This window comes from Eurytemora carolleeae, unplaced genomic scaffold (assembly GCF_000591075.1).
Source record: "Eurytemora carolleeae unplaced genomic scaffold, Eaff_2.0 scaffold719, whole genome shotgun sequence".
Taxonomy (NCBI): domain Eukaryota; kingdom Metazoa; phylum Arthropoda; class Copepoda; order Calanoida; family Temoridae; genus Eurytemora; species Eurytemora carolleeae.
In genome coordinates this window covers 143,313-169,506 of record NW_019396627.1, presented here as the reverse complement: position 1 = coordinate 169,506, position 26,194 = coordinate 143,313, and the positions used below count along the sequence as shown (strand labels likewise).

At 33.4% G+C, this 26,194-nt stretch overlaps 1 protein-coding gene across 1 annotated transcript; it reads left to right on the top strand.

Annotated features, from left to right (window-relative positions):
• The first annotated feature begins 402 nt into the window (after window positions 1-402).
• Window positions 403-25,582, top strand: LOC111706541 (neuroglian-like). The gene is made up of 11 exons (XM_023479437.1): window positions 403-443; window positions 544-584; window positions 4,279-4,448; window positions 6,845-6,978; window positions 8,716-8,879; window positions 13,032-13,187; window positions 20,888-21,041; window positions 22,607-22,731; window positions 24,326-24,449; window positions 24,823-24,937; window positions 25,538-25,582. The coding sequence occupies exons 2-11, from the start codon at window positions 548-550 to the stop codon at window positions 25,580-25,582; spliced, it is 1,224 nt and encodes a 407-aa protein (XP_023335205.1). The 5' UTR covers window positions 403-443; window positions 544-547.
• The last annotated feature ends 612 nt before the right edge of the window (window positions 25,583-26,194 follow it).

Here is a 26,194-nt window from a genome sequence, read left to right as displayed (position 1 = left end):
TTTTTGCTTTAACAAAAGAAACAATATGGAAAGGAATAAAGCAAAAGGACATATAAAGGAATATTTTGTCTTATTTATTCTTTTTTCCATGACATATTCTGTTAGAGTAAAGATTTTGTATATCTTTGATACCGAATTATCGGATCAGAGATAGGAGAAAACTAGTTCTAAAAACGAGTATACTGAAGTATTATAAATTAATATTTTCATTATAATACAGGGGCAAAACTAATATATTTGATATTGTTTAAACTCTGATTGTAAACTCTTGTTTATTTCAAGTACCGGGCCTACTTTACAGCAGCTAGAGCAAGCTGTAAAGTAGAAATACAGACTATATCAGGCAAAACGGGACAATGCGCCAAATAAAGGATCCAGATCTAGGGAAATCGTTGTGAGCTGTAAACCAAATAATTCGTTACTCTTGAGATTGTTTCCCTAAGGTACCTTAAAAAAACTTTGAGATTTTGTCGTACAATGAATGTATCTTAAAAACCTACATTTGACTAGTGCGAACCTAGTTGTGAATATTTCTATTTTCAGTATTATGTTCTGGTTAATCATCTTCTCCGTAGCATATGCAGGTAGGGCCTTTATCTACACTGTGCTCGGTATATATATCAATACAGTATCCAGTACTGAAATATGGTGATATATTACAGAGGCTTATGTACTTTTCAGTACAGTATCCGGTACTGAAATATCGTGATATATTACAGAGGTTTACGTACTTCTCAGTACAGTATCCGGTACTGAAATATAGTCATATATTACAGAGGTTTACGTACTTCTCAGTACAGTATCCGGTACTGAAATATGGTGATATATTACAGAGGCTTATGTACTTTTCAGTACAGTATCCGGTACTGAAATATGGTGATATATTACAGAGACCTATGTACTTTTCAGTACAGTATCCGGTACTGAAATATGGTGATATATTACGGTGGCTTATGTACTTTTGAATACAGTATCTGATACTGAAATATGGTGATATATTACAGAGGCTTACGTACTTTCCAATACAGTATCCGGTACTGAAATATAATGATATATAAAAGAGGCTTTACGTACTTTTCAATACAGTATCCTGTACTGAAATATGGTGATATATTACAGAGGCTTATGTACTTCTCAGTACAGTATCCGGTACTAAAATATGGTGATATATTACAGAGGCTTATGTACTTCTCAGTACAGTATCCGGTACTAAAATATGGTGATATATTACAAAGGCTTTACGTACTTTTCAGTACAGTATCCGGTACTGAAATATGGTGATAAATTACAGAGGCTTATGTACTTTTCAGTACAGTATCCGGTACTAAAATATGGTGTTATATTACAGAGGCTTATGTACTTTTCAGTACAGTATCCAGTACTGAAATATGGTGATATATTACAGTGGCTTATGTACTTTTCAATACAGTATCCGGTACTGAAATATGGTGATATATTACAGAGGCTTTACGTACTTTTCAATACAGTATTCGGTACGGGAATATAATGATATATTACAGAGACGTATGTACTTTTCAATACAGTCTCCGGTACTGAAATATGGTGATATATTGCAGAGGCTTTACGTATTTTTCAGTGTCCGGTACTAAAATGAAACATAATACCAATGAAAATACTGCAATTGTATTGTTTCCCCATTTCAGTAACCATTACTGTATTGATATCTATGCTGTTCACTGTATATCTAAATATAGTAGTAATCTCTGTTTGTCTGTTTGTTATCTGATCAGAATACTTGAACCCCTTGACAGATTTACCTCAAAAAAATACATGAGTTGTTCAAAAAATATTCTTAATTCCAGGATTTCGTTTCTAAAAGTTTTTTTCGCCAAAGCACGTCACATTACAAAATTCCCCCCCCCNNNAGTATTTAGTGTAACTCTCTTTTTTACCCTTATGCAGTCCCTTTAAAGATTATTTCCAATGCCCTGTTATGTTTACAACAATATTAAACCAATCAGTCAGTTAGGACATGCCGTTCTTATGAAACTTTGTACCTGAAACTGGGTTTTATAAATAAGCTCTTTCAGGGAGTTTTGATATTTCATTTGATCAGTATCGTAGACTGTAGTTTCTTATCTTTTTTTTCTAGTTTTCAGTTTCAAATCTACACAACGGTATAATTAGCAAACGATATTCTCTTGATTTTCTGCTGTTCAATTTCCTTGTGTAGTTTATTGTGTACATTTAGGGGGATGTAGTGATAAGTTTAAATTCTCTCTGCTCTAGAGACAGTTATGCACAACAACAACATAAACTACAAGTTATAATTCTTTTTTGTCATTGAGTGAATTTTTTAAAAATTTTATTACGTCAAAATCCTGATCTGATCTGATCTACATCTGAAATATTTTCCCAATTATTCTCTTCTTGTTGATGGGAAGAAGTCAAATTATTGGTTCCACGGAGAGGAAATATGAGACTTCTCCGTGTTGTGCATAAAACAGCGATAAAACTAACAAATTTGAAAACAATAAAGTTGATTTGAAACCATTTATCCTTTAATGGAGGCTCCATATTATTTCAATGTTTGTATATATATAACCCCTTTTCATTGCACTCCCCTCATCCCATTTAATCCTATTCTCTCACCTTCTTCATCCCATTTAATCCTATTCTCTCACCTTCTCCATCCCATTTAACCCTATTCTCTCACCTTCTCCATCCCATTTAAAACTATTCTCTCACCTTCTCTATCCCTTTAATCCTATTCTCTCACCTTCTCTATCCTATTTAATCCTATTCTCTCACCTTCTCCATCCCATTTAATCCTATTCGCTCATCTTCTCCATCCCATATAATCCTATTCTCTCACCTTCTGCATTCTTCCTCCATCTTTATCCTTTATAAACCCATTCTTCATCCTTCTCCATCCGAATTCACCCCCCCCCCCTTACTCTCCTACCCTATATCCAGTTGCATCGTTCAAAACCATTTTATAAACCTGAAAACGGTTTCCTAAATAGAAAATGTTCTCGGGAAAATTTCCTTTCTTACACCTTACAATTAATCTTAACTTTAACTTGGATTTATATATTTCTTAGTTTTTAATTCATTTTCTGTCCTCTGTGTATACATTTTTCATCCAACTTTCTCTTCTTCTTGAACTGTTTTTACGTTCTTTAAGTTTTAAAATCCCTGAAATTAAAAATTTGTTTTCGTTATTCAAATCCGTCAGTGAAAGGAAATACTAGGTTTAGAGAAAATAATCTTTTTTGTCTCAATGAAATTTATTAAAACATTAAAATATGGTGAATGAAATTCATATAAATATGAATTATTATAATACTAGGCTTTTAGGGCGCTTTGCGCCCATCTTCTGTTTCAACTTTTGTTTTAACTGTTGTACTGTGTAAAACAAAAACAAAAAGTTAGCGGATTTCAAAATATTTTTTCGCGCATTTTCAAAATTTTACAAAAATAAAAAAACTTTAAAGCACAATTTTTTGAAATTTTGATCATTCATAAAGCTTCCCTGGGGTCACGTGAGGTCCCACACAAAATTTGGGCCCAATCGGTTCAGCCGTTTTGACGTTTATTGGATGCAAACAAACAAGCAAAGTATGTATTTAGAAAGAAGGTTTATATATCATATTAAAGAAGAGTTAGTACAAGATTTTATGTCTGAAGTTATATATACCCTACACAGAGGATCGCTCTTAACAACCATTATAAATGATAAAAATGGGAAAATCTGTGAAACCTTCTTTCTCAGATTTGTAGATGTTAAGAAATTTATGAACCTTGTTCCTGAAGTAGTTGTTGGCATAAATATATATTCTCCTACAAACAGTCCTTATAATACTAGGAGCCAGGAGTATATAGGGGAGCAAAAACTACTGGGGGGGGGTGAGGGGGAGGGGGGATTCTTTGTTTGAATAAAGGTTGACATTAGAGGATATAAACTCAGATGAATTACTGAAAGCATTTTGTGTTAAACATATTTCTTAAAGTCAGAAGTTGAATTTTATAAGATTGTATCTATTACTGCACAGCAGTAGTATCCAGAGAATAAATATATACCGGAGTCCCGGGATAAATAAGGACCCGGAGCTGAATCCAACCCTGCTCAATCATACAAGAGCATTCATCATCCTAACCTACAATATATTCAACCCTCGTGCCACCAGCTTTTGTGTAAACACGGAGAAGTATGATGGATTAGGACGGATAAACTTTATTCACACATATTCTGTTCCACACACAACATTCAAACACATCCAGAAGTTTTCGATTTCTTAAAATACCTATTTTCAGGATCAACTGAGAACCCTCATCCAACATATCAATCCGATCCAGTATTAAAGGGGTTTCGGAGTCAAACCCTGAACCCTGGAGATAATCTAACCCTGTCCTGTACTCTCAGTGGTTTGGGGGATAAGGAGAAGGTTCGGTTTACATGGGAGAGGAATGGAGAAATAGTTCAGGTAAATAGGATACATTACAACCCTGAAACCTGGGTTGTAATGTAAGACTGCATTCCTAGAATTGCAATTTTAGATTGCATCTCTTGGTTTGCGATATTAGATTGCAACCCTAGGGTTCCAATATTAGATTCCATTCCTAGGTTTGCAATGTTAGATTGCATCCCTAGGTTTTCAACGTTAGATTGCATCCCTAAGTTTTCAATTTTAGATTGCATTCCTAGGTTTGCAATGTTAGACTGCATCCCTAGGTTTGCAAATTTAGATTGCATTTCTAGGGTTGCAGTTTTAGATTGCAGTCGATCTTTCCAATAATATTCTGAAATGTACATGGATATATGTAATAAATACCGTGGCAGATCCCACAGTTACACCTAGATAAATTATGTTGTACATTGTCTGTAAATTTAAATGCGCTTATCAGTAACTACGCAAATCTTGTATTGCGATTAACCTAATCTAGTTACGTCTATTAATAACTATGTCAAACCTGTATTGTGATTAGCTTACCTACGTTTGTATATAACGACGCAAAACTTGTAATTACGTCTATCAAACTTAATCTGTAACCTGGAATCCAAAATACACTCAGTTGGAATTAGACTCCGCTTTGATTACAGTGTGAGAGTAATTACCTCTTTGTTAGGGAACAAGATACGTTCTGAATCACTCTCTTGAAAGATGGAACTAGATTGGGAATCAATATAGATAAAGTTGTGTACAGATTGACATTGATAGTAAAGTATTCCTGGAACCGTGAGTTCTTGATTGAGTTGTATCTGGATTGATACGGGTCTGAAAGACTTTTATGGAGTAGGTAATTTACTACGTATGCTTGACGGGGGGGGGGGTTTCTTCGAAAGAAAGAGGTGTGGGCTGAGAGGGGTGAAAAACAGAATATTTCTAGATAAATTATGTCTATAAGTTATAATATGTCTGCCTTTTCTTTCTACTTGAAGTAATCAATCAAATAAAAGCTTGTAAACCAATTATTTGCGTAAAGATAAACTACAGACCCCCCCCCAGCCCCCCTTCCCACCTTCTTAAGAGAATGTTTGAAGAGGTTTGTTGATATTATTATTAAGTTATGGAATAAATCAGATTCTGAATATATTAATCACATTGCAGGAAATATACTGGATGTCAGATAAAAAATCTAATTCAATATTTGGAAAAAAGAAGTTGTACAGTGCATACTTTGTATACACTTACTCTAGTAGAAGGAAAACACTCCCTCTAAGAGAAGGAGGTGTATGTATTCCCTCCAGCAGAAGGTGGTGTATACACTCCCTCTAGAAGCAGGAGGTATACATACTCCCTCTAGGAGTAGGAGGTATATATACACTCCCTTTAGGCGAATGAGGTATATATACACTAACTTTTGGAGAAGGAGGTGTATACACTTTCTCTAGGAAAAGGAGGTGTATATACTCCCTCTAGGAGAAGGAGGTATATATACTCCCTCTAGGAGAAGGTGGTATATATACACTTCCTCTAGGAGAAGAAGGTGTATATACTCCCTCTAGAAGAAGAAGGTGTATAGTGTATACACACCCTCTAGGAGAAGGAGGTATATATACTCCCTCCAGGAGAAGGTGGAATGTTTACTCCCTCTAGGAGAAGGAGGTATATATACTCCCTTTAGGAGAAGGTGGTATGTATACTCCCTCTAGGAGAAGGTGGTGTGTATACTCCCTCTAGGAGAAATAGGTTTATATACTTACTCTAGGAGAAGGTTGTATGTATACTCCCTCTAGGAGAAGGAGGTTTATATACTCCCTCTTGAAGAAGGTGGTTTGTATACTCCCTCTAGGAGAAGGTGGTATGTATACTCCCTCTAGGAGAAGGTGGTGTGTATACTCCCTCTAGGAGAAGGTGGTATGTATACTCCCTCTAAGAAGGAGGTATATATACTCCCTCTAGGAGAAGGAGGTATATATACTCCCTCTAGGAGAATATGGTATGTATACTCCCTCTAGGAGAAGGAGGTATATATACTCCCTCTAGGAGAAGGAGGTATATATATTCCTTCTAGGAGAAGGTGGTATGTATACTCCCTTTAGGAGAAGGTGGTATGTATAATCCCTCTAGAGGAAAGTGGTGTGTATACTTCTTCTACCAGAAGGAGTTTTTTTAGTCTCATTTTCTTTTCTTCTTCACCATTGTAATTTCCCTCCATTATCCTGGCATTTTTTTATTCTCTTTAATCAAAGTTCTAATGAATTTATTGATAAAAATTTTTTATTGAAAATAATAAAGAAATAAATATTTCTAATTTGTGAATATTCTCTTTCAGAACTTTAAACAATTGATTTAAAAACTTCGAGCTAATTGATCATCTCGGTGCATTCCTTTTTTCAGGTTTAATGCATTGTCTCTTTAATTTCCCTATTATTCAGGACTCTTTGGTTTCAATAGACTCCGGGTATAGTGGAGTAGTGTGGTATAGTAGAGTATACCTGGAGCAGGTTACAGGTGCTACTGGAGCTGGATGGTGGAAGTGTAAAGCTGGAGCGCTTTCTGAAACTGCCAGGTATTCTCAATAAAACAGAGTTCGATGGCTTATAAATTACAAGGGTGATATTTTTTTAAGAAAAAAATCTTTTCATTACTTGTTATAGCCTTATAAATATATCTTTTTATATTTTACTTTACATATTGTTGTATATAAGAGTGTAAGCGTAATTTCAAGAAACCCTCCATGCAGAGAGGGCAATGTCCGATTTAAAACATTTGTGTACGTTCGTCGAGTATAGATGTGTGTGTAAACCCTTCGAAACCAACTTGTATTCAGTTAGACTGTACACTGGAATTTGCAGCTGAATTCAAAAGGGTTTCGAAAAGCTTTCGACGAAAGCGCAAAAGTTTTAATTGGGTACCCTTGTAAATCAAGCGTTGCTCTCTTTGCACGAAGGGTCACTTGAAATTACGCTTTCAGTCCCTTTAAGACTTGTTATTGTGAGCTAGGGTCAAAGGGGGGGGGGGAAGATGATTTTAATATGTAAAATGTAAATGTAAGTGTAAAACTGTAAAATGTTGAATAAAACATTAGGTTTGAATATAAAAGAAGTGAAGTGTCAACTGTCCACTTCTTATCAAAAGAGTTTGAGATGTTTTATGCTCTTTCCTTCAATTCTATATTCAACAATATGATTACTATTCAACTCTATATTCAATAATATGATTACTATTCAACTCTATAATCAACAATATGATTACTATTCAACTCTATATTCAACAATATGATTACTATTTAACTCTATATTCAACAATATGATTACTATTCAACTCTATATTCAACAATATGATTACAATTCAACTCTATATTCAACAATATGATTACTATTCAACTCTATATTCAACAATATGATTACTATTCAACTCTTAACTGACTTTGAACTTTTCCCCTTATCCCTCACCGTTGGTTAAAAGAAAAGTTTTCAATCAAACGTAAAAAAAAATAATTAGAAAACAATTTTATTTATTGAATGATTTTAATTCAATTTATATTTTATATATATTTATTTTTTTATTTGAAACTTCATTTTTCAAAACTCTATTTTTCAACCGCTGGAATAAATTGAAATAATGATAAATACACAAAGTAGTGCAAAAATATTTCAGAAGAGGACAGGGAGGGAGGGAAAGGGGGATCTAGTCATGTCGTTACCAAACCTGCAGTCCAGTTATATATACCGATTATTGTAATCCTGAATTGTAATCGTACTGCACACACATTTACTCGTACAAGCCCGTCAAGTGAAACCAGTGTGATTGTGGTTCCATGCAACAAATGTAGGCTGACAAGAACCATGTTATATATTTAAGATGCCTACAGTTTGAGATACATATGTTGATGGAGCGTAGGGATTCAATATTATTTATATACCGTTTGATTCATCAAAACTTATTTTTTTCATAAAATACGAGAGAAATATTATTTTATTAAAATTGTTCATTTTCTTTTTTTTTGTCGGAAATTTTGTCAGATTTGGACTTGAATGACATAATACCATTAAACTGAATATTTAACAAACCACTGTTAACTCAGAAATTTAAAACTCCTGAGGCCGAATTTAATGAATTTAAGCCGTGTCTGAAATCCGCCAAAAACCGGTTTCAATTAAGCGCCGGCTTAAGTCTTGAAACATTGAATACGATTTTAAGTGGAAACAACCAAATCTGAGCCGCGTCTCAAATTTAAGCCCTGGCTCAAATTCTTTACAATCAAAACCACTATTTGATCTATGTTTTTAATCTGATATTCCAGGATTGATGTTGCTGGATCTACAAAGCTTCTCAACCCTGAGAATACTCTGGGTGTTGAGAGAGAGAGCGGAGAACTGAACCGTGTAGGACGGATAGGAGAAGATATAGTTCTCTACTGTCCCTACCAAGGAACACCTCCGACTCAGTTCACCTGGTGGACAAAAGGTGAACTAAAAACCTCCGACCCTGTTTACCTGGTGGACAAAAGGTAAACTAAACACCTCCGACCCTGTTAACCTGATGGACAAAAGGTAAACTAAACACCTCCGACCCTGTTAACCTGGTGGACAAAAGGTAAACTAAACACCTCCGACCCTGTTAACCTGGGGGACAAAAGGTAAACTAAACACCTCCGACCCTGTTAACAAAAGGTAAACTAAACACCTCCGACCCTGTTTACCTGGTGGACAAAAGGTATTAAGCCAAACAGCTCCAAGTCTAACCCGGTTCATCTACTATAGGTATAATACCACAGTTTGAAAATAAAAGTTTAAATTTTATATTCTCATTTTGGAATTTCAAATCTCACTACCGCCACACCTTTTTTCTAATTTCGATAAAAGGCATTTAATAATCTGAAAAGTCTCAAAATAATGTACAAAAACTAGCTCTCACAGCCTTCAATACCATTTTCTTTTAATTTGTGCATAAACTTTTCGCTCAAAAAGAAGGCATTTTATACAAACACGTTCAACTATGGGCAAAACAGTAAACACCCATGATCCTGTTTACGTTGTGGACATATTGTAAATTAAACTTCGTGATATAAAAGAGGAAGCAAAATGGGTTCCAATGGGTGGGTCACTTTAACATTTAGATTTAAATTAATATCTAAATAGTAAATAGCTCAAAAAGTTTAAAACCAATGAGATTTTGCTGTCGTTTTTAAATAGATTAATATATATATATTAACTTGATCTTTACATTAAATAGTTTAAAAATTGATTGCATTCAATTTTTTTGATTTATAGCTTCTTAGCTTTCCCTTCATCAAACCCCATTATTCTATGTAATTCTTTCTTCTACAAATAATACGTAATTTGGAAGGCCTTGTAACCTACAAAATTTTCTCTTCTAGACCATACTTCATATATTATTTTTATTGGAGTTATTTTGTTGAAATGATTTATTATTTGCTAGTAGTGAAAGAAACTGAAATGAAACAAGTGAAAAATCCATTACTTTCTCTTCTGTCATAAACAACGTATTGGTCGGTTATTTTATTATTATATATTTGATATATAAAGAAGAATTTGAGGTCGGTTTTATGAAACATTTTATTAGGTATTCCTGTGTTCTTTGTTTACATTTAATTTACTTTATTTGAGCTTTTGTTTTATGTACATTGTTCAATGTTCATACTTGAAAATGTAAAAGCATGAAAGTTTCATCCATTTTTACACAATCAGTTTTCAATACAGGTTTTAATCTTAATAACTGTAGTTTCAACTCTGTAGTTAGTAACTGCAGTTTCAACTCTATAGTTAGTAAACTAGTTTCAACTCTAGTTAATAACTGCACTTTCAACTCTCTAGTGAGTAAACTGTAGTTTCAACTCTGTAGTTAACAACTGCACTTTCAACTCTGTAGTTAATAACTGCAGTTTCAACCCTACAGTTATTAACTGCAGTTTCAACTCTGTAGTTAGTAAACTGTAGTTTCAACTCTGTAGTTAATAACTGCAGTTTCAACCCTACAGTTATTAACTGCAGTTTCAACTCTGTAGTTAGTAAACTGTAGTTTAAACTCTGTAGTTAATAACTGCAGTTTCAACCCTACAGTTAATAACTGCAGTTTCAATCCTACAGTTAATAACTGCAGTTTCAATCCTACAGTTAATAACTGCAGTTTCAACCCTTCAGTTAATAACTGCAGTTTCAACCCTACAGTTAATAACTGCAGTTATAACCCTGTAATCAATAACAGCAGTTTCAACCCTGTAGTTAATAACTGCAGTTTCAACCCTACAGTTAATAACTTCAGTTTCAACTCTGTAGTTAATAAATGCAGTTTTAACCCTACAGATAATAACTGCAGTTTCAACCCTGCAGTTAATAACTGTAGTTTCAACTCTGTAGTTAATAACTGCACTTTCAACCCTTCAGTTAATAACTGCAGTTTCAACCCCACAGTTAATAACTGCAGTTATAACCCTTTAGTCAATAACAGCAGTTTCAACCCTGTAGTTAATAACTGCTCCTACAGTTAATAACTGCAGTTTCAACCCTACAGTTAATAACTGCAGTTTCAACCCCACAGTTAATAACTGCAGTTTCAACTCTGTAGTTAATAACTGTACCTTCAACTCTGCACCAACATGATTTAAAATGTTCAGTAAAAAAACAACGTTTTATAAATTTTGATCCAAGGTTTGAATAGAACACTTCATTTCACACAGATTTAATAAGAGTCTGGTAGCAAGGGAGGATTTTCAAATATTGATAGATGGTTTTCATACTTCTCAAATATCAAAAATAGGATTTTTATCATTTAATTTCATCAAACATACTTTCTTTATATAAAATTCATTTTAACACATGTGTATTTTTACAGATAAGAAATAATACTACAATACAATTTGCTAATGTTATGATATAGTAAAAAAACAGCTGCTTGATAATTTCGGCCAACAATAAGTTTTTCTTCTCAAATCCATCCAAATCTATTTTATTTTCTCAGTATTAAGGAAGGATGGATTGAGAATCCTATCAGAATTTATAAGTTTTGTTAGGTTTGGTTTGGACAGGTTTAGACATGTGGAGACATCTGGAGACAGGATTTGGTAATAGAATCATCCCACGCTTTTACACTTATTTTCTCATATTTGATTTTTCCAATTTTTGACAAATATTAACCAAATTAATTAAAACCAAATGTAAAAAGTTTAAAGGCCCTGAGATACTGTTCTTATATACATAGACTCTGAAATATTGTACCAATAATTCGTTTCAAACTGTGAGCTAAGACTATGGGATACTGTACTTCTATAAATATAGGTCTCAAGCTCCAGCTAGTACTCTGAATACTGCATACTTGTATATATGTTTCAAGCTCAAGCTAGGACTTTGAGTACTGTATTTATATATAAGTTTCAAGCTCAAGCTAGGACTCTGAGTATGGTTTCCAGCCGTAATTACGTTACGCGTAAAACACTTTCTTTCACTTACGCAGGAGCATTACGCGTAATTACGCGTTTATTACGTTTACGAAAGAAAGTCTAGTTTCGCGTAATTAATAAATTACGCAAAAGTACGCCATAATTTCGCGAAATGGATATTTCTCCAATTACGCGTAATCCTGCGAAATTACACGAAATGAAAATTATTACGCGTAACTGCACGTAATTACGAGTAAGAGAATAATCTATTACGTTGGAAACCCTAACTCTGAGATACTGTACTTATATATAAGTTTAAAGCTCAAGCTAGGACTTTGAGTACTGTACTTATATATAAGTTTCAAGCTCAAGCTAGGACCCTGAGTTACTGTATTTATAAATAAGTTTCAAGCTCAAGCTAGGACCCTGAGATACTGTACTTATATATAAGTTTCAAGCTCAAGCTAGGACTCTGAGATACTGTACTTATATATAAGTTTCAAGCTCAAGCTAGGACCCTGAGATACTGTAAACTCATCCAACCTGAAATTCCCCTTTACAGGATTATTCCCCCTTATGAAGACCTGATAAAAGAAAAGTAAAAGTAAGGATGGATACCTTCAGTCATTCTTAGATAAATACTGTATCAAACAGGGGCGTACTCAGGGGGTTGGGGGCTCAGCACACATGGAGTCCAAAACCCCCTGGAAACCATAGAATGATAGACTTCATTGTTCCAGGGAGGGTGAACGTCCATATCCCCGAGTACTGATTTGATTTTAAAAGAAAAGGGGTTTCTGTATAATGTCAAGATGTTTGTAATTTAAAATGCTTTCAATATTTCGACCAAAACAGTACATCTAGCAGCGCTTATAGCAAGCCAAATAAATTCGATCCCTTAAGATGAAGAGAGCATGGTCACTGCAGGGGAATTGGACATTTGGGAAATATTTCGGATTTGATTGCTTCATTTTTGTACCACGAGTGTATGTGCTTAAGCAGATTTTTTTTAAACTGCTCTTTCAAATTACACTTGATAGAAAGCACAATAATATTTATATAATACTAGCTGAACTGACTGGCGTTGCCCGTGGAATTTATAATCACAAATTTTTGCTTGGCCAGCTGCATATAAATAGTGAAAAGCTTTTTTATATAGATTACAAAAAATACATGTAAACAAGAAATATGTATATCTTAATAACCAGGGGTTTGTTCAGGAAGGAGAATCGGAGAATCTACGCGGTTCAGGTTTCCTGAACCAGGTTTACTCCGGGTACTAAACCTGACTGTGTCGGAGCAAGGAACCTACACCTGCAGAGCTAAGGTTCAAGAAGGAGAAGATTTATCTGGGTCTATTCAACTTACTGTGATAGGTAAGCGGCCATTTTATGGCATTGAACAAAAAGTAACTAAGCCTTGTGGTCAAGTAGGAAAAAGTAATGAGGGGGGGGATTGGAAATAGCAGAACGGGGGGAAGAGTTGAAATAAAATATTATACCCATGTCCCTGACCAAACAGTTCATATTAAATAACAGAGATGAAATCCTCAGAATATAAATGACCCTAACGTGAACAAGGGAGAATAAATGATAGATAGATAGATAGATAGATAGATAGATAGATAGATAGATAGATAAAACAGATTCAACGATTACAATCGACGTAATTTAAAGTGAATTCTTCATATATAGAGTTGGATAATTCATTTTCAAGAAAAACGATCCTGATACAATCAGTATAAAAACGATCCTGATGCAATCAGTGTGAAAAAAAAATATCTTTATCTCTCAATATATTTGTAAGTGGTGGTTTTGGGAGATGTCAAAGTTGGAGATGATTTGCGCTCAAATTCAGGATTTACAGATTTACAGAAGTTTTCCACAACACTGCATACTCAGTTCAACTACCTTACATAGCCGGTCACTCCCTTTATTTAAGGTTGAGTTTTTGGAGAGGTTGGAAAACTAAGTAGGCTTGAAAAGAAAGGATGAGTTGGGAGAGGGGAAAGGTTTTGATGGAGGGGGGCAGGTTGAGTTTTGGTTCGAATGGGGGGGGATAGGAGGGTTGAGGGTGTTGTGTGAGAAGTAGTGATTGAACAATAGTTCTCTATTCAATGAATAATCAGAAATGAAGAATAAAGAGGATATTGGATGGACATGAGAGGATGATGGTAAATAAAAGATGTAATCTAGAATTCAGCAGACTGAGCAAGTTTTTATCTGGTTCAGCTCATTCTCAGATATTCTTTTTATATTATCATTCTTGTAATCTCTAGGTTTATCATATAATCTCTAGGTTTAGTTTATAATCTCTAGGTTTAGTTTATAATCTCTAGGTTTAGTTTATAATCTCTAGGTTTAGATTATAATCTCTAGGTTTATTATATAATCTCTAGGTTTATTATATAATTTCTAGGTTTAGATTATAATCTCTAGGTTTAGTTTATAATCTCTAGGTTTAGTTTATAATCTCTAGGTTTAGATTATTATCTCTAGGTTTAGTATATAATCCTTAGGTTTATTATGTAATCTCTATATTTAGTAAATAATCTCTAGGTTTAGTTTATAATCTCTAGGTTTAGTATATAATCTCTAGGTTTAGTATATAATCTTTGGGTTTAGCGTATAATCTCTAGGTTTAGAATATAATCTTTAGGTTTAGTATTTCATGTCTAGGTTCAGTATATAATCTCTAAGTTTAGTATATAATCTCTCGGTTTAGTATGTACTTTCTTGGTTTAGTATATAATCTCTAGGTCTAGTATAAAATCTCTAGGGTTAGTATATAATCTCTAGGTTTAGTATATAATCTCTAGGTTTATTATATAATCTCGAGGTTTAGTATATAAGCTCGAGGTCTAGTATATAATCTCTAGGTTCAGTATATAATATCTATGTCTACATATAGTGGTATAATCCCTAGGTTCCGTATGGTTGGAAAATAAAAGATGTCTCTACAACCATGAAACCATATAGAGAACATAACTGTTTTATATGGATTTTACAGTCCTGTCTCTGTAGTCTTTCTAATATCTCTCCCTTCTGTTTATAGACCTCTCCCCCCATTTTATCATCCACTTCTATCCCTTTTCTCTTCTCTTTGTTGCTTGAATCAATATTGCAATTGTTCTAAGTTATGTTTATAACCTTTTTGCATAAAATAATTGTTCGAGAAATGCATTTTATGCATTTGCTGGGGAATAAGAATTTTGTTTCCCAAAGTATCAGGCACAGCCTGTATTAAATTTGCTCGAAACTGAAAATTCAAATAGAAGCAAGAGTGGATTTTAAAGCATGACTCTGAGATCTTGTTATGCTCAAAAGGAGATTATCCATTCTGCTTTAAAGGGAGTGGTTGGGAAAGCAAAATGGGGCTTAGAACACCTTCCGATATATTTTATGAGGAACGCTTTTTTATTTTATTCCAAAATTTTGATTTTTTTTGGTCTGAATTTGGTTTTTAGATGAAAATCTTTTTCCAATTCCATTATTTGATTTGATAAAAGCATAATTGTTTCCTCCTCCTTCTACACCATTATTTCCTTTTTACATTCATATTCATCTTTTCTCCATTCATATTCATCTTTTCTCCATTCAGATTCATCTTTTCTCCATTCAGATTCATCTTTTCTCCATTTAGATTAATATTTTCTCCATTCATATTCATCTTTTCTTCATTCAGATTCATCTTTTCTCCATTTAGATTCATCTTTTCTCCATTCATATTCATCTTTTCTACATTTATATTAATTTTTTCCTCATTTTGATTAATCTTTTCTGCATTCATATTAATTTTTTCTACATTCTAATTCATCTTTCCTACATTCATATTATTTTTTTCTACATTCTAATTCATCTTTTCTTCATTCAGATTTATTTTTTCTACATTCTAATTCATCTTTCCTACATTCATATTAATTTTTTCTACATTCTAATTCATCTTTCCTACATTCATATTAATTTTTTCTACATTCTAATTCATCTTTCCTACATTCATATTAATTTCTTCTACATTCTAATTCATCTTTCCTACATTCATATTAATTTTTCCTACATTCATATTAATTTTTCCTACATTCATATTAATTTTTCCTACATTCATATTAATTTTTTCTACATTCTGATTCATCTTTCCTACACTCATATTAATTTTTTCTACATTCTGATTTATCTTTCCTACATTCATATTAATTTTTTCTACGTTCAGCTTCATCTTTCCTACATTCATATTAATTTTTCCTACATTCATATTAATTTTTTCTACATTCAGATTCATCTTTCTACAATCAGTCTTTTTTCTAATTTTTCCCCCGTAAAAGTAGAATTCCGGGATAGTTCTGGACCAAATATTGACTGGAAACTTTTAGGTTCTAATTCCGTGAACCGGAATATTTCCAATTTCCATTCTGTGAACCGGAAAAATTCCAGTTTCCATTCCGAAAACCATAAAATTTCCATTTTGTCCGGAAGTATTCCGGAATTCCATGCGGAAGTAAAAAAAGAATTAAATAAATGTATTTATTCAGAGAATGGCGCATCTTGTGCAATGCAATGCTTACAGCTTTCAACAAAATAATTTCCTTATGCTTTGAACCAAGTACTTGCTTTAATTGCCTATTTTCTTTATTTTTTATTCTTTTCATTACACAGTGGAACCCGACAAACGTTGGAATAAAATGAAGACATTAACAATGTGAACAGAATTTCAGATCGGTTTAGTTTAACACGTTTTATTATTGTGTTAGAACCTATGTTTGTTTAAATTCATTAATCGATTTACCCAAGATTTTCATACATTTTATAATGATTCAGTTAACAACCAACGTTGTTTAGATTCAAGGGCAAAGAATAATTTGACATAAAAACAAATGCAGACAGATTCTATTTGATCTAATTTTAATTTATAAACAAGTTATTTCTAAAATTGTTTTCTACATTATTTACAAAATTTTGTTTTGGAACCCTGTAGATCGATGAAAAAATGCCGCGTAACACGAAACCATTATACGGGGTAAAAAAACTAAATCTTTTCCGTGTCACTCATTCATTTTAATTTTTGACATACAGAGAAAACCAGAAAACTCTGGAATAGTAAGACGACCTTTAGACTCAATTAATTACTTTGAACAGTTCACGGCACATGAATTGAGCAGTATAAACTGACCCATTTCACTAAATGGACCTGATACACATGAATTGAGCAGTATAAACTGACCCATTTCACTAAATGGACCTGATACACATGAATTGAGCAGTATAAACTGACCCATTCACTAAATAAATAAAATTATTTCCTTCTAACCAACATCGTCTTCCAATTCAACAATTGTTTGGTTCTCACTGTATGTAGCTAAATATTACATGCATCAAATGTAAAAGTAACATAATGGATATGTATGGTGTCATGAAGTTTCTGGTCTGGAGTAGTAGAGGGAGGTAGAGCTAGAGTTAGCTGTGAAGCAGTTCAAGGTTCTCCTCCACTTCTCTTCTCATGGTCTAACATTAACCAGACCAGTCAACATATCCTTATATCCCAGGTATACCAGGAGTAATATATCCTTATATCCCAGGTATACCAGGAGTAATATATCCTTATATCCTAGGTATACCAGGAGTAATATATCCTTATATACCAGGTATACCAGGAGTAATATATCCTTATATACCAGGTATACCAGGATTAATATATCCTTATATCCAAGGTTTACCAGTAGTAATATATCCTTATATCTTCCTGTAGGTATACCAGGAGTAATATATCCTAGTATCCCAGATATACCAGGAGTAATATATCATTATATCCAAGGTTTACCAGGAGTAATATATCCTTATATCTTCCTGTATGTATACCATGAGTAATATATCCTAGTATCCCAGGTTTACCAGGAGAAATATATCCTTATAGCCCAAGTATTCCAGAAGTAATATATTCTTACATCTTCCCAGGTACACCAGGAGTTATATATCCTTATATCCCAGGTATACCAGAAGTTATATATCCTTATATCCCAGGTATACCAGGAGTAATATATACTTATATTCCATGTATACCATGATTCATGTATACTTATATCCTGGTATACCAGGAGTAATATATCCGTATATTTCAGGTTTACATGTAGTAATATATCCCAATATTCTTGTATACAAGGAATAATATATCCTTATATCCTAGGTATACCAGGAAAAATATATCCCAATATCCTTGTATACAGGGAGTAATATATCCTTATATTCCAGGTAAACCGGGAGTAATATATCCTTATATCCCAGGTATACCAAGAGAAATATATCCTTATATCCCAGGTTTACCAGGAGAAATATATCCTTATATCCCAAGTATTCCAGAAGTAATATATACTTATATCTTCCCTGCATGTACTCCAGGATATCCTTATATCCCGGGTATACCAAAAGTAATATATTTTTATATCTTCCCAGGTATACCAGGAGTTATATATCCTTTTATCCTTATAATGTTTTACATTATGAAAAGTTAATAACTTGATCATTCAAGGTTTTTTATTTAATTTCAAATATTATAGGGTGAGGATGGTTTTAGCTCAACCCTGTCTATTCCTGTGGTTTCCAGATCAGATGCTGGATTATATACATGTACAGTGAACAACTCTGCTGGATCAACTCAGTACACAACAGTTCTTACAGTTAATTGTAAGTATCCTTCCTTCCTTCCTTCCTTCCTTTCTTCCTTCTTTCCTTCCTTCCTTCCTTCCTTCCTTCCTTCCTTCCTTCTACAAAACGTAAATAAAAGTTTTGAAATGTTCTCTTCTGCTCAGCAGTGTGAAAAATTAAATAACTAGAGCAAGGTCTAATCCCCTCATATTTTGTTTCTAACATACTTTTCCCTTGTAAATATTTGAATACCAACCATGGCAAGAACTTCCAGGGATTGCGCATTTCCACTCTGAGCATATATTTTACTACAAAGTTCTTGTCATTTAATATAAGATGTATCATTAGGATGATATTACAGGGACTAGGGCGGGTTCAGATCTTCAACTAGATTTATTCTTGTATTGAGAAAAGTTTGGTAGAGAGAAGGTTTGTTGATTCTACAGAGTTGCAGACATTACAGATCTATTACGATTTAGGTTCATCCATCAATCAATCACATCAATCTAAATCTTCCAACCCAATCTACAGTACTCCCATTCATTTTTTCATGCCTCGATATCAGACTCTCTATGAGGTGCATTCTCAGTATTCTCTTCATTTTTAGTTTTCTCCTATGTCCCTGGTTCTCACCTTTCTATCCCCTCTATGTCCCTGGCTCTCTACTATCTATCCCCTCCATGTTCCTGGTTCTCTACTATCTATCTCCTCCCTGTCCCTGGTTCTCTACTTTATATCCCCTCTATGTCCATGGTTCTCTACTATCTATCCCCTCCATGTCCCTGGTTCTCTACTATCTATCTCCTCTATGTCTCTGGTTCTCTACTACCTATTCCCTCTATGTCCCTGGTTCTCTTCTATCTATCCTCTCCATGTCCCTGGCTCTCTTCTATCTATCTTCTCTATGGCCTTGGTTCTCTACTATCTATATCCTCTATGCCCATGGTTCTCTACTTTATATCCCCTATATGTCCCTAGTTCTCTTTTATCTATCCCCTCCATGTCCCTGGTTCTCTACTATCTATCCATTCTATGTCCCTGGTTCTCCACTATCTATCCCCTTGATGTCCCTGGTTCTCTACTATCTGTCCCCTCTATGTCCCTGGTTTCTACTATCTATCCCCTCTATGTCCCTGGTTCTCTACTATCTATCCTCTCTATGTCCCTGGTTCTCTACTATCTATCCCCTCTATGGTTATGGTACTCTGCTCTGTCCCTCCTAGAATATAATCAGGAAGATTTAGTATGTGTTTCATCTTTTCTAGTTTCGGAAAATCTGTAGAAATCTGGAAACTGAATGGAAGGCAATTTACACTAGGTTTGGCGAGCTCAAATCTTTGCATAAAATAGATTTATGTTTGTTATCTTGAACCAATGAAAAAAATACATTTTTTAGAGGGTTGAACAGAGCAACGTAGACAATCACTTTTTATTTCTGAACTTTCATGAATTTGTTGAAGAGGTTCACAGGATAAAAAAATGAAAGGAAACAGCATATTCTAAACATCTTGATCCCTTGAAAGAGAAATCTTAATTTTGAATTTTAGAAGGCCTAGTTAACAGTAGGAAAATGCAGAGGAGGAAAGGACTGAAAGGAAGGAAGGAAAGAAAGGGAAAAGGAAGGAAAGGAAAACAAGGAAAAGATGGGTAGGAAAAAGAGAAATAAGGAAAGAAGGGATGAGAACAGAGAAAAGGGAGGAAAGGATGCAAGGTAACGAAAGGAAAGAAAAGGAATGAAATGAAAAAAAGGAAAAGAAGGAAAGGAAGGAAAGGATGAAAGAAAGGAAAGAAGGATAGGAAAAAATGTAAAAAGAGAAAAGAAGAAAGGAGAACGAAGGAAAGGAAGAGAATAGAAGAAAGGACGGAGAGAATGGAAAAGAAAAGAAAAGGAAGAAAAGGAAAGGAAGGGAATAAGAGAGTAAGCAAAGGAGGGAAAAGAGTGCATATTGGAAAAATAACTTTTCCTGTATTCATCGGGGCTTTAGAAGCTGTAAATGTAATTTGAATATTTTTAAACTTGACAAGGATGATTCATGTCTAGAATATTCGGCACAAGTATTCAAATCAAAAAATTCAGATTTTTCTTTTTTCAGGATAATCCAGGTTCATGTTTTCATGATGCTTCAGTTTAAACCATGTACAATTAACCAAGTTTAAAGATATATTAGAAACTACCATTTAGAGTTTTATTGTAGACTTTTGATATTTCTTAATTCCTGTTATGTTCATATAGCCTTAATGGTTTGCACCATCAGGTTGCAATATAGGGATCATATCCCAGAATTTGTGGCAAAAACTCAGTTCCTTTTTATCCACATAAAAATGACTCATTTAAGTTCAAAATTAGGATTTCTAGAATTTTGATTCTTTTACTAGTATCGTGATATATGGATTAAAATATTATATTTTGTAGAAAAACCCAGTTCCTGATAAATGTTTAGATTCCCCGGAGTGGGTTGCACCACCTCAAGACTCCAGGGTTACCCTTGGATCCCGTCTAGTCCTAGACTGCAGGGTGAGAGGAGAACCTAAACCTGAGATAGAATGGACCCGGAGAGGAGCTGTATTGAACCCTGTGACCTGGGATGGATACAAGTAAATATATATTATCCTATTATCAATCCTTTGTAACAGAGAGCCGGGGAATGGGTCGGATAAATGAATTGCGGGGAAATACGAAAAGATTAAATATTTGTAACTTTCTTAATGGAATTATTACACATTTTATATATCTGTTCAATAGGAGGTGGTATAATTCAAAATATATTCTATTTCAATATTACGTGAGGTGTACTTAGTTTACCATGGTTAGTACCTGATATATATTCCTATAGTAGAGTGAGGAAAGAAAAGAGAATAATTTCATAATCTTAAAGGTCCAATAAATCTAACACACTTATTCAGAGAGAATTTGTATTTAAGACTTTAAATACGTTTTGTAAAGTTACATGAAGGCAACAATGTTGTACTTGTAACTAAACTATAATAAGAGAATTTTTGAAACGGAATCACAATCAGAAGCAAATCTATTTTCGGTAATAAAACACAATAATTTGTTCATAATATTTGGTTTAATGATAGGTTAGAGGGTAGCGTTGTGCGCCTGCCATGACCCTCTTTTAAAAGAAGGGCAGGGGAATTTAAAACTACGCAAACAGGCCCTTAAACTACGACAATATATCTTATAAAGCTATTTTTTAGATTTTTCAAACCCTACAGTGTTTTTAATCTGCGCCCTATGTCTAAACTCAAATTTTTGAAGAGATTAGTTTAAGGAATATTTTATTATATATGAGAACGGGATAGATTAAAGAATGTTTCAGGATATATGAGAACGGGATAGATTAAAGAATGTTTCAGGATATATGAGAACGGGATAGATTAAAGAATGTTTCAGGATATACGAGAACGGGATAGATTAAAGAATGTTTCATGATATATGAGAACGGGATAATTTAAAGAATATTTCAGGACATATGAGAACGGGATAGATTAAAGAATGTTTTAGGATATATGAGAACGGGATAGATTAAAGAATATTTTAGGATATATGAGAACGTGATAGATTAAAAATATTTCAGGATATATGAGAACGGGATAGTTTAAAGAATATTTCAGTATATATGAGAACGGAGCTGAAAACTTTAGAATGGTGGATATCAGGATAAATGCTAAATCCACTCTTTTTCTTAATCTCCAGATTAAATATTGCTTGTTCTCCTCATGAACTTAATCTCCAGATTAATTATACGATCGGGATTAAGGATATCCCATTCTAAAGTTTCCAGCTCGGGATAGATTGAAGAATATTTCAGGATATATGAGAACGGGATAGTTTAAAGAATATTTCAGTATATATTAGAACGGGATAGATTAAAGAATATTTTAGAATATATGAGAACGGAATAGATTAAAGAATATTTCAGGATATATGAGAACGGGATAGATCCACTCTTTTTCTTAATCTCCAGATTAAATATTGCTTGTTCTCCTCATGAACTTAATCTCCAGATTAATTATACGATCGGGATTAAGGATATCCCATTCTAAAGTTTCCAGCTCGGGATAGATTGAAGAATATTTCAGAATATATGAGAACGGAATAGTTTAATGAATATTTCAGAATATATGAGAACGGAATAGATTAAAGAATATTTCAGGATATATGAGAACGGAACTCTTGAGATCATCTCTACCAGACTCCGGGACCAAGGAGAGTATACCTGCTCCGCCAGCAATTCCGTCCTTCCTCATCTTTCAAGATCGGTTCAAGTTCAACTCAACGGTAGGATTCAATATATATAAATATATATATATACAGGGGGACCCACAAAGAATAAGACTAGCTTTGGAGAAGATTGCACAAAATGAATTCAATCTTTTCTTCAAATTCTTGGTTTCATGTATTTGTAGAATGTTTTATTATTTAATTAATGTGAATATGATTCAATTAAATTCTTTTAAATCATTATATTCCAGCTCTAACAAGTTCTGCCTTCAGATCGCTAAATGTAAAGAGTTTTAGGTCGTTCTTTAAATCTCATTCGTTATAGGTAACCCTGTAGATTAGCGCCTGGTTATAGAGAGAGTTAATACTATGAGTTATATTTTTGTGAAGTTGCATTTATGCATTTGATATTAGTTATCTGGTGGGTTAAATATCGGGGCTCAATTTTAGAATAAGATTCGTCCATTCCCCCCCCCCCCCCTCTTATTTCTGTACAATACTGACACCATGCACACCTAACTACTCGAACACAATTGGTTTTATAAAGAAACTGAGTTTTGCCCCCACATAACTCTTCCATTTTCCATCCTTTAATATTTAAAACTATGAATTTTGTCAGATCAAATATTCTAAGTTTGAAATATCAAAGGTTTACACCAACCAGTTGCAAAGATATATGGATTAGACAATTTGAGGTTGTGGCAAAAACTCAAATTCTTCGATTGTTTCACGGCTTTGATTGGTTTTATAGATGATGTTGGGTTAAGATTGATTTAGTGGTTTGAATAGTTCAAAACTTAGTCCAGGTTTAATTCAGGTTAATGGATTAGAATTTCTTTGTCAATTTTTGGGGATTTAGTGTCGATATCGCATTAGGTTATGAAAGGTTTGAGCTACAGGGTTACATGGTTACCCACAAAGGATGATGCTGTAAAGACGACGTGAAATTCTTAAAATATGATAATTTCAAGAGTAAATTAAGTCTTCTGCCTTGAATATAGACTTTCAAGCACCTATTTACATTTTACAATTTACTATTTACATTTTACTGATTTGGAAAAGAAAGACATAAGTTAAAAGTTGTAGGAAACTATGAATATGAGGAAACAGATAGTATTCATTCCTACAGTTGTCTCTAAAGCCTCATCCTTTGTGGGTAACCCTGTATGTCTGACAAAAATTAGATTTTTTACAACTAAAATGTAACCAAGATTAATATAGAAAAATGTACTTCATTGTATTTGTAAATTTTCTGAGGCTGTCTAGGATACTCTTGGAATTTATTTATTAAAAATGCGGGAATTTTTGTTCCCAAATCAACTGCAGAAATACCGGCAAGAACAGATATAAAATAGAAATTTGTTAAAATGAAGAAAATAAAAAAATACACATTCAATGTGGGCCTTTTTCATATCATAAATACTGTGAGAAAATGTATGGAAAAACACTTTTCCTTAAAACTGCCATTTTCTTTTTTAACTTTCCTAATTGTTTAAGAAAAGAAAATGATACGGGTAACTAACTATACGATATATAAAGTATTTGTTGTGAAGTTTAAAGTTTGGGGGAATTAAGTTAGAACAAGTTTTCAAGAGATTTGTTTTCTACAACTGGTTCTCTGATACACTGATACACTGATTACTGGTTCTAGTCGGAGCTTACTTCTACCCGGAGCAGGACGAACTGCAGGGGGAGAGGAGAGAGAAGGTTGGAGAACAGGATGGTTCCGAGGATATTGACGATGAAACTCTTAAAGATCTTCAACAAAGTATAAGGTAAGTTTGTTTTGGCTAAAATCATTAAGTAGTTTATGATATTTTTTTCGACCTGAATTTCTAGTAATGATATGTCTATTTGATCAAATAAAACAAGTATTCTACCTACAATTTCCATATTTGCCATAAAAATACCATACATTTTGATTATCATGAGCAGCGGTTGAAACATAAATAAAGCATTTAAGATTTAAAGTACATTTATAGGATAAATCGGTACAAGCAAAATCTATATACATTATACATTTATACTCTTTGTGTTCTGAAATCATATAATACCATGCTACGGCGAAATAAAACAATGAAGAATGTAAAGAAAAGTTTTTGCCATTTTTGAAAATAATCTTTTATCAAACATTTGCGTACTTTTAAGGGTTCGGTCTGAGGAGAGGGTTATCTTATCTTGTAATCCACACGGTGATCCACCCCTGGAGATATACTGGTTTAGAGATAACAAACCCATCCCTTCTCCAAACCATAGGTTTAAGGTACCAGGGTTAGAACTATATACGGAGAACAAATATTCTAGAGTTTAGACTAGTCTAATTAAAAAGCTGCGTAAATGTTCACCAAATCATCAATGGAAGGAAGTATACATGAGCCACAAATTTTCTAATTTTCATATTTTTACCATCTTTATGCGTAACCCTTTGATATGCTAGACTATTACACTAGAGTTTCAGTAGAAATAAATATTTCCATTTACTGATAGCGCCGATTGAAGGATTCATAACTCTAATTGAATAATGAGATAGATAGAAAGATAGATGTTACCGCCATACTGTTTCTATTGGTTCAGAATAGACAACAAACACATGACTGAACCCTGATTGGATTAGGCGCTAATGGACTTGGCATACTGGAGTGATTAGATCTAACAGAATTCATATTTTTAAATATAAAAGGTCCACGACATCAGGCTGCAAAGATATTTGTATAAAAATTAGAATTTTTGGCGAGTGTCCATTCCAAAGGGATATTTTACTTTTGATTAATTTAATAATGGTCTTTTGACCCAAAATTATAAATGACAAAGTACTTCATTTCAATTATGAAAAAAAGAAGAAAAAATGATAATCTATGTTTAGATAAAGAACGAGGACAAGAATGGAACTGTTTCTAAGGAATATTAAATTAATATTTTTAAATATATTTTTATTATTGAGATAACTTAAGTTAAACTTCAAAATTACAGAATTTAGAATGCGACTCTAATGACGACCTAAAGTGAAAAGAAAACCATAATAGGAAATAATACTAAATAAATTCTGAACAGTCGTCTCTGCAGGATCATCCTTTGCGGATAACCCTTTCTCTTTATCTTTTCCCTTCATTAATATTTAACCAGAGCTGAAAACTTTAGAATGGGATATTCTTAATCCTGATCTGTTAATTAATCCGGATATTAAGAACATGAGGAGAACAAGCAATATTTAATCTGGAGATTAAGAAAAAGAGGAGATCAAACAATGATCTCGGAATTCACCATTCTAAAGTTTTCAGCTCTGATCTAATAAGAAGGTTTGTAAATATAGTTTTCAGCTCTGATCTAATAAGAAGGTTTGGAAATATAGTTTTCAGCTCTGATCTAATAAGAAGGTTTGGAAATATAGTTTTCCAATTCTGGAGGATTTGGAAGAAATAATTAAAAGTTTATTTCTCGAAGATCCTGCAGGTTTTTATTCAACATATATGTAGAATGATTAGAACTCTTTTAACCCTATTTGGCCTGGATTGGGGTCAAT

What these genes read in the sequence shown, in the direction of transcription:
- LOC111706541 (XM_023479437.1), top strand. Translation starts at nt 548, where the DNA reads ATGTTCTGGTTAATCATCTTCTCCGTAGCATATGCAG. An exon ending in CTTCTCCGTAGCATATGCAG is followed by an intron (nt 585 to 4,278) that starts GTAGGGCCTTTA and finishes ACCTATTTTCAG; the next exon opens with GATCAACTGAGAACCCTCAT. An exon ending in GGTTCAAGTTCAACTCAACG is followed by an intron (nt 22,732 to 24,325) that starts GTAGGATTCAAT and finishes TACTGGTTCTAG; the next exon opens with TCGGAGCTTACTTCTACCCG.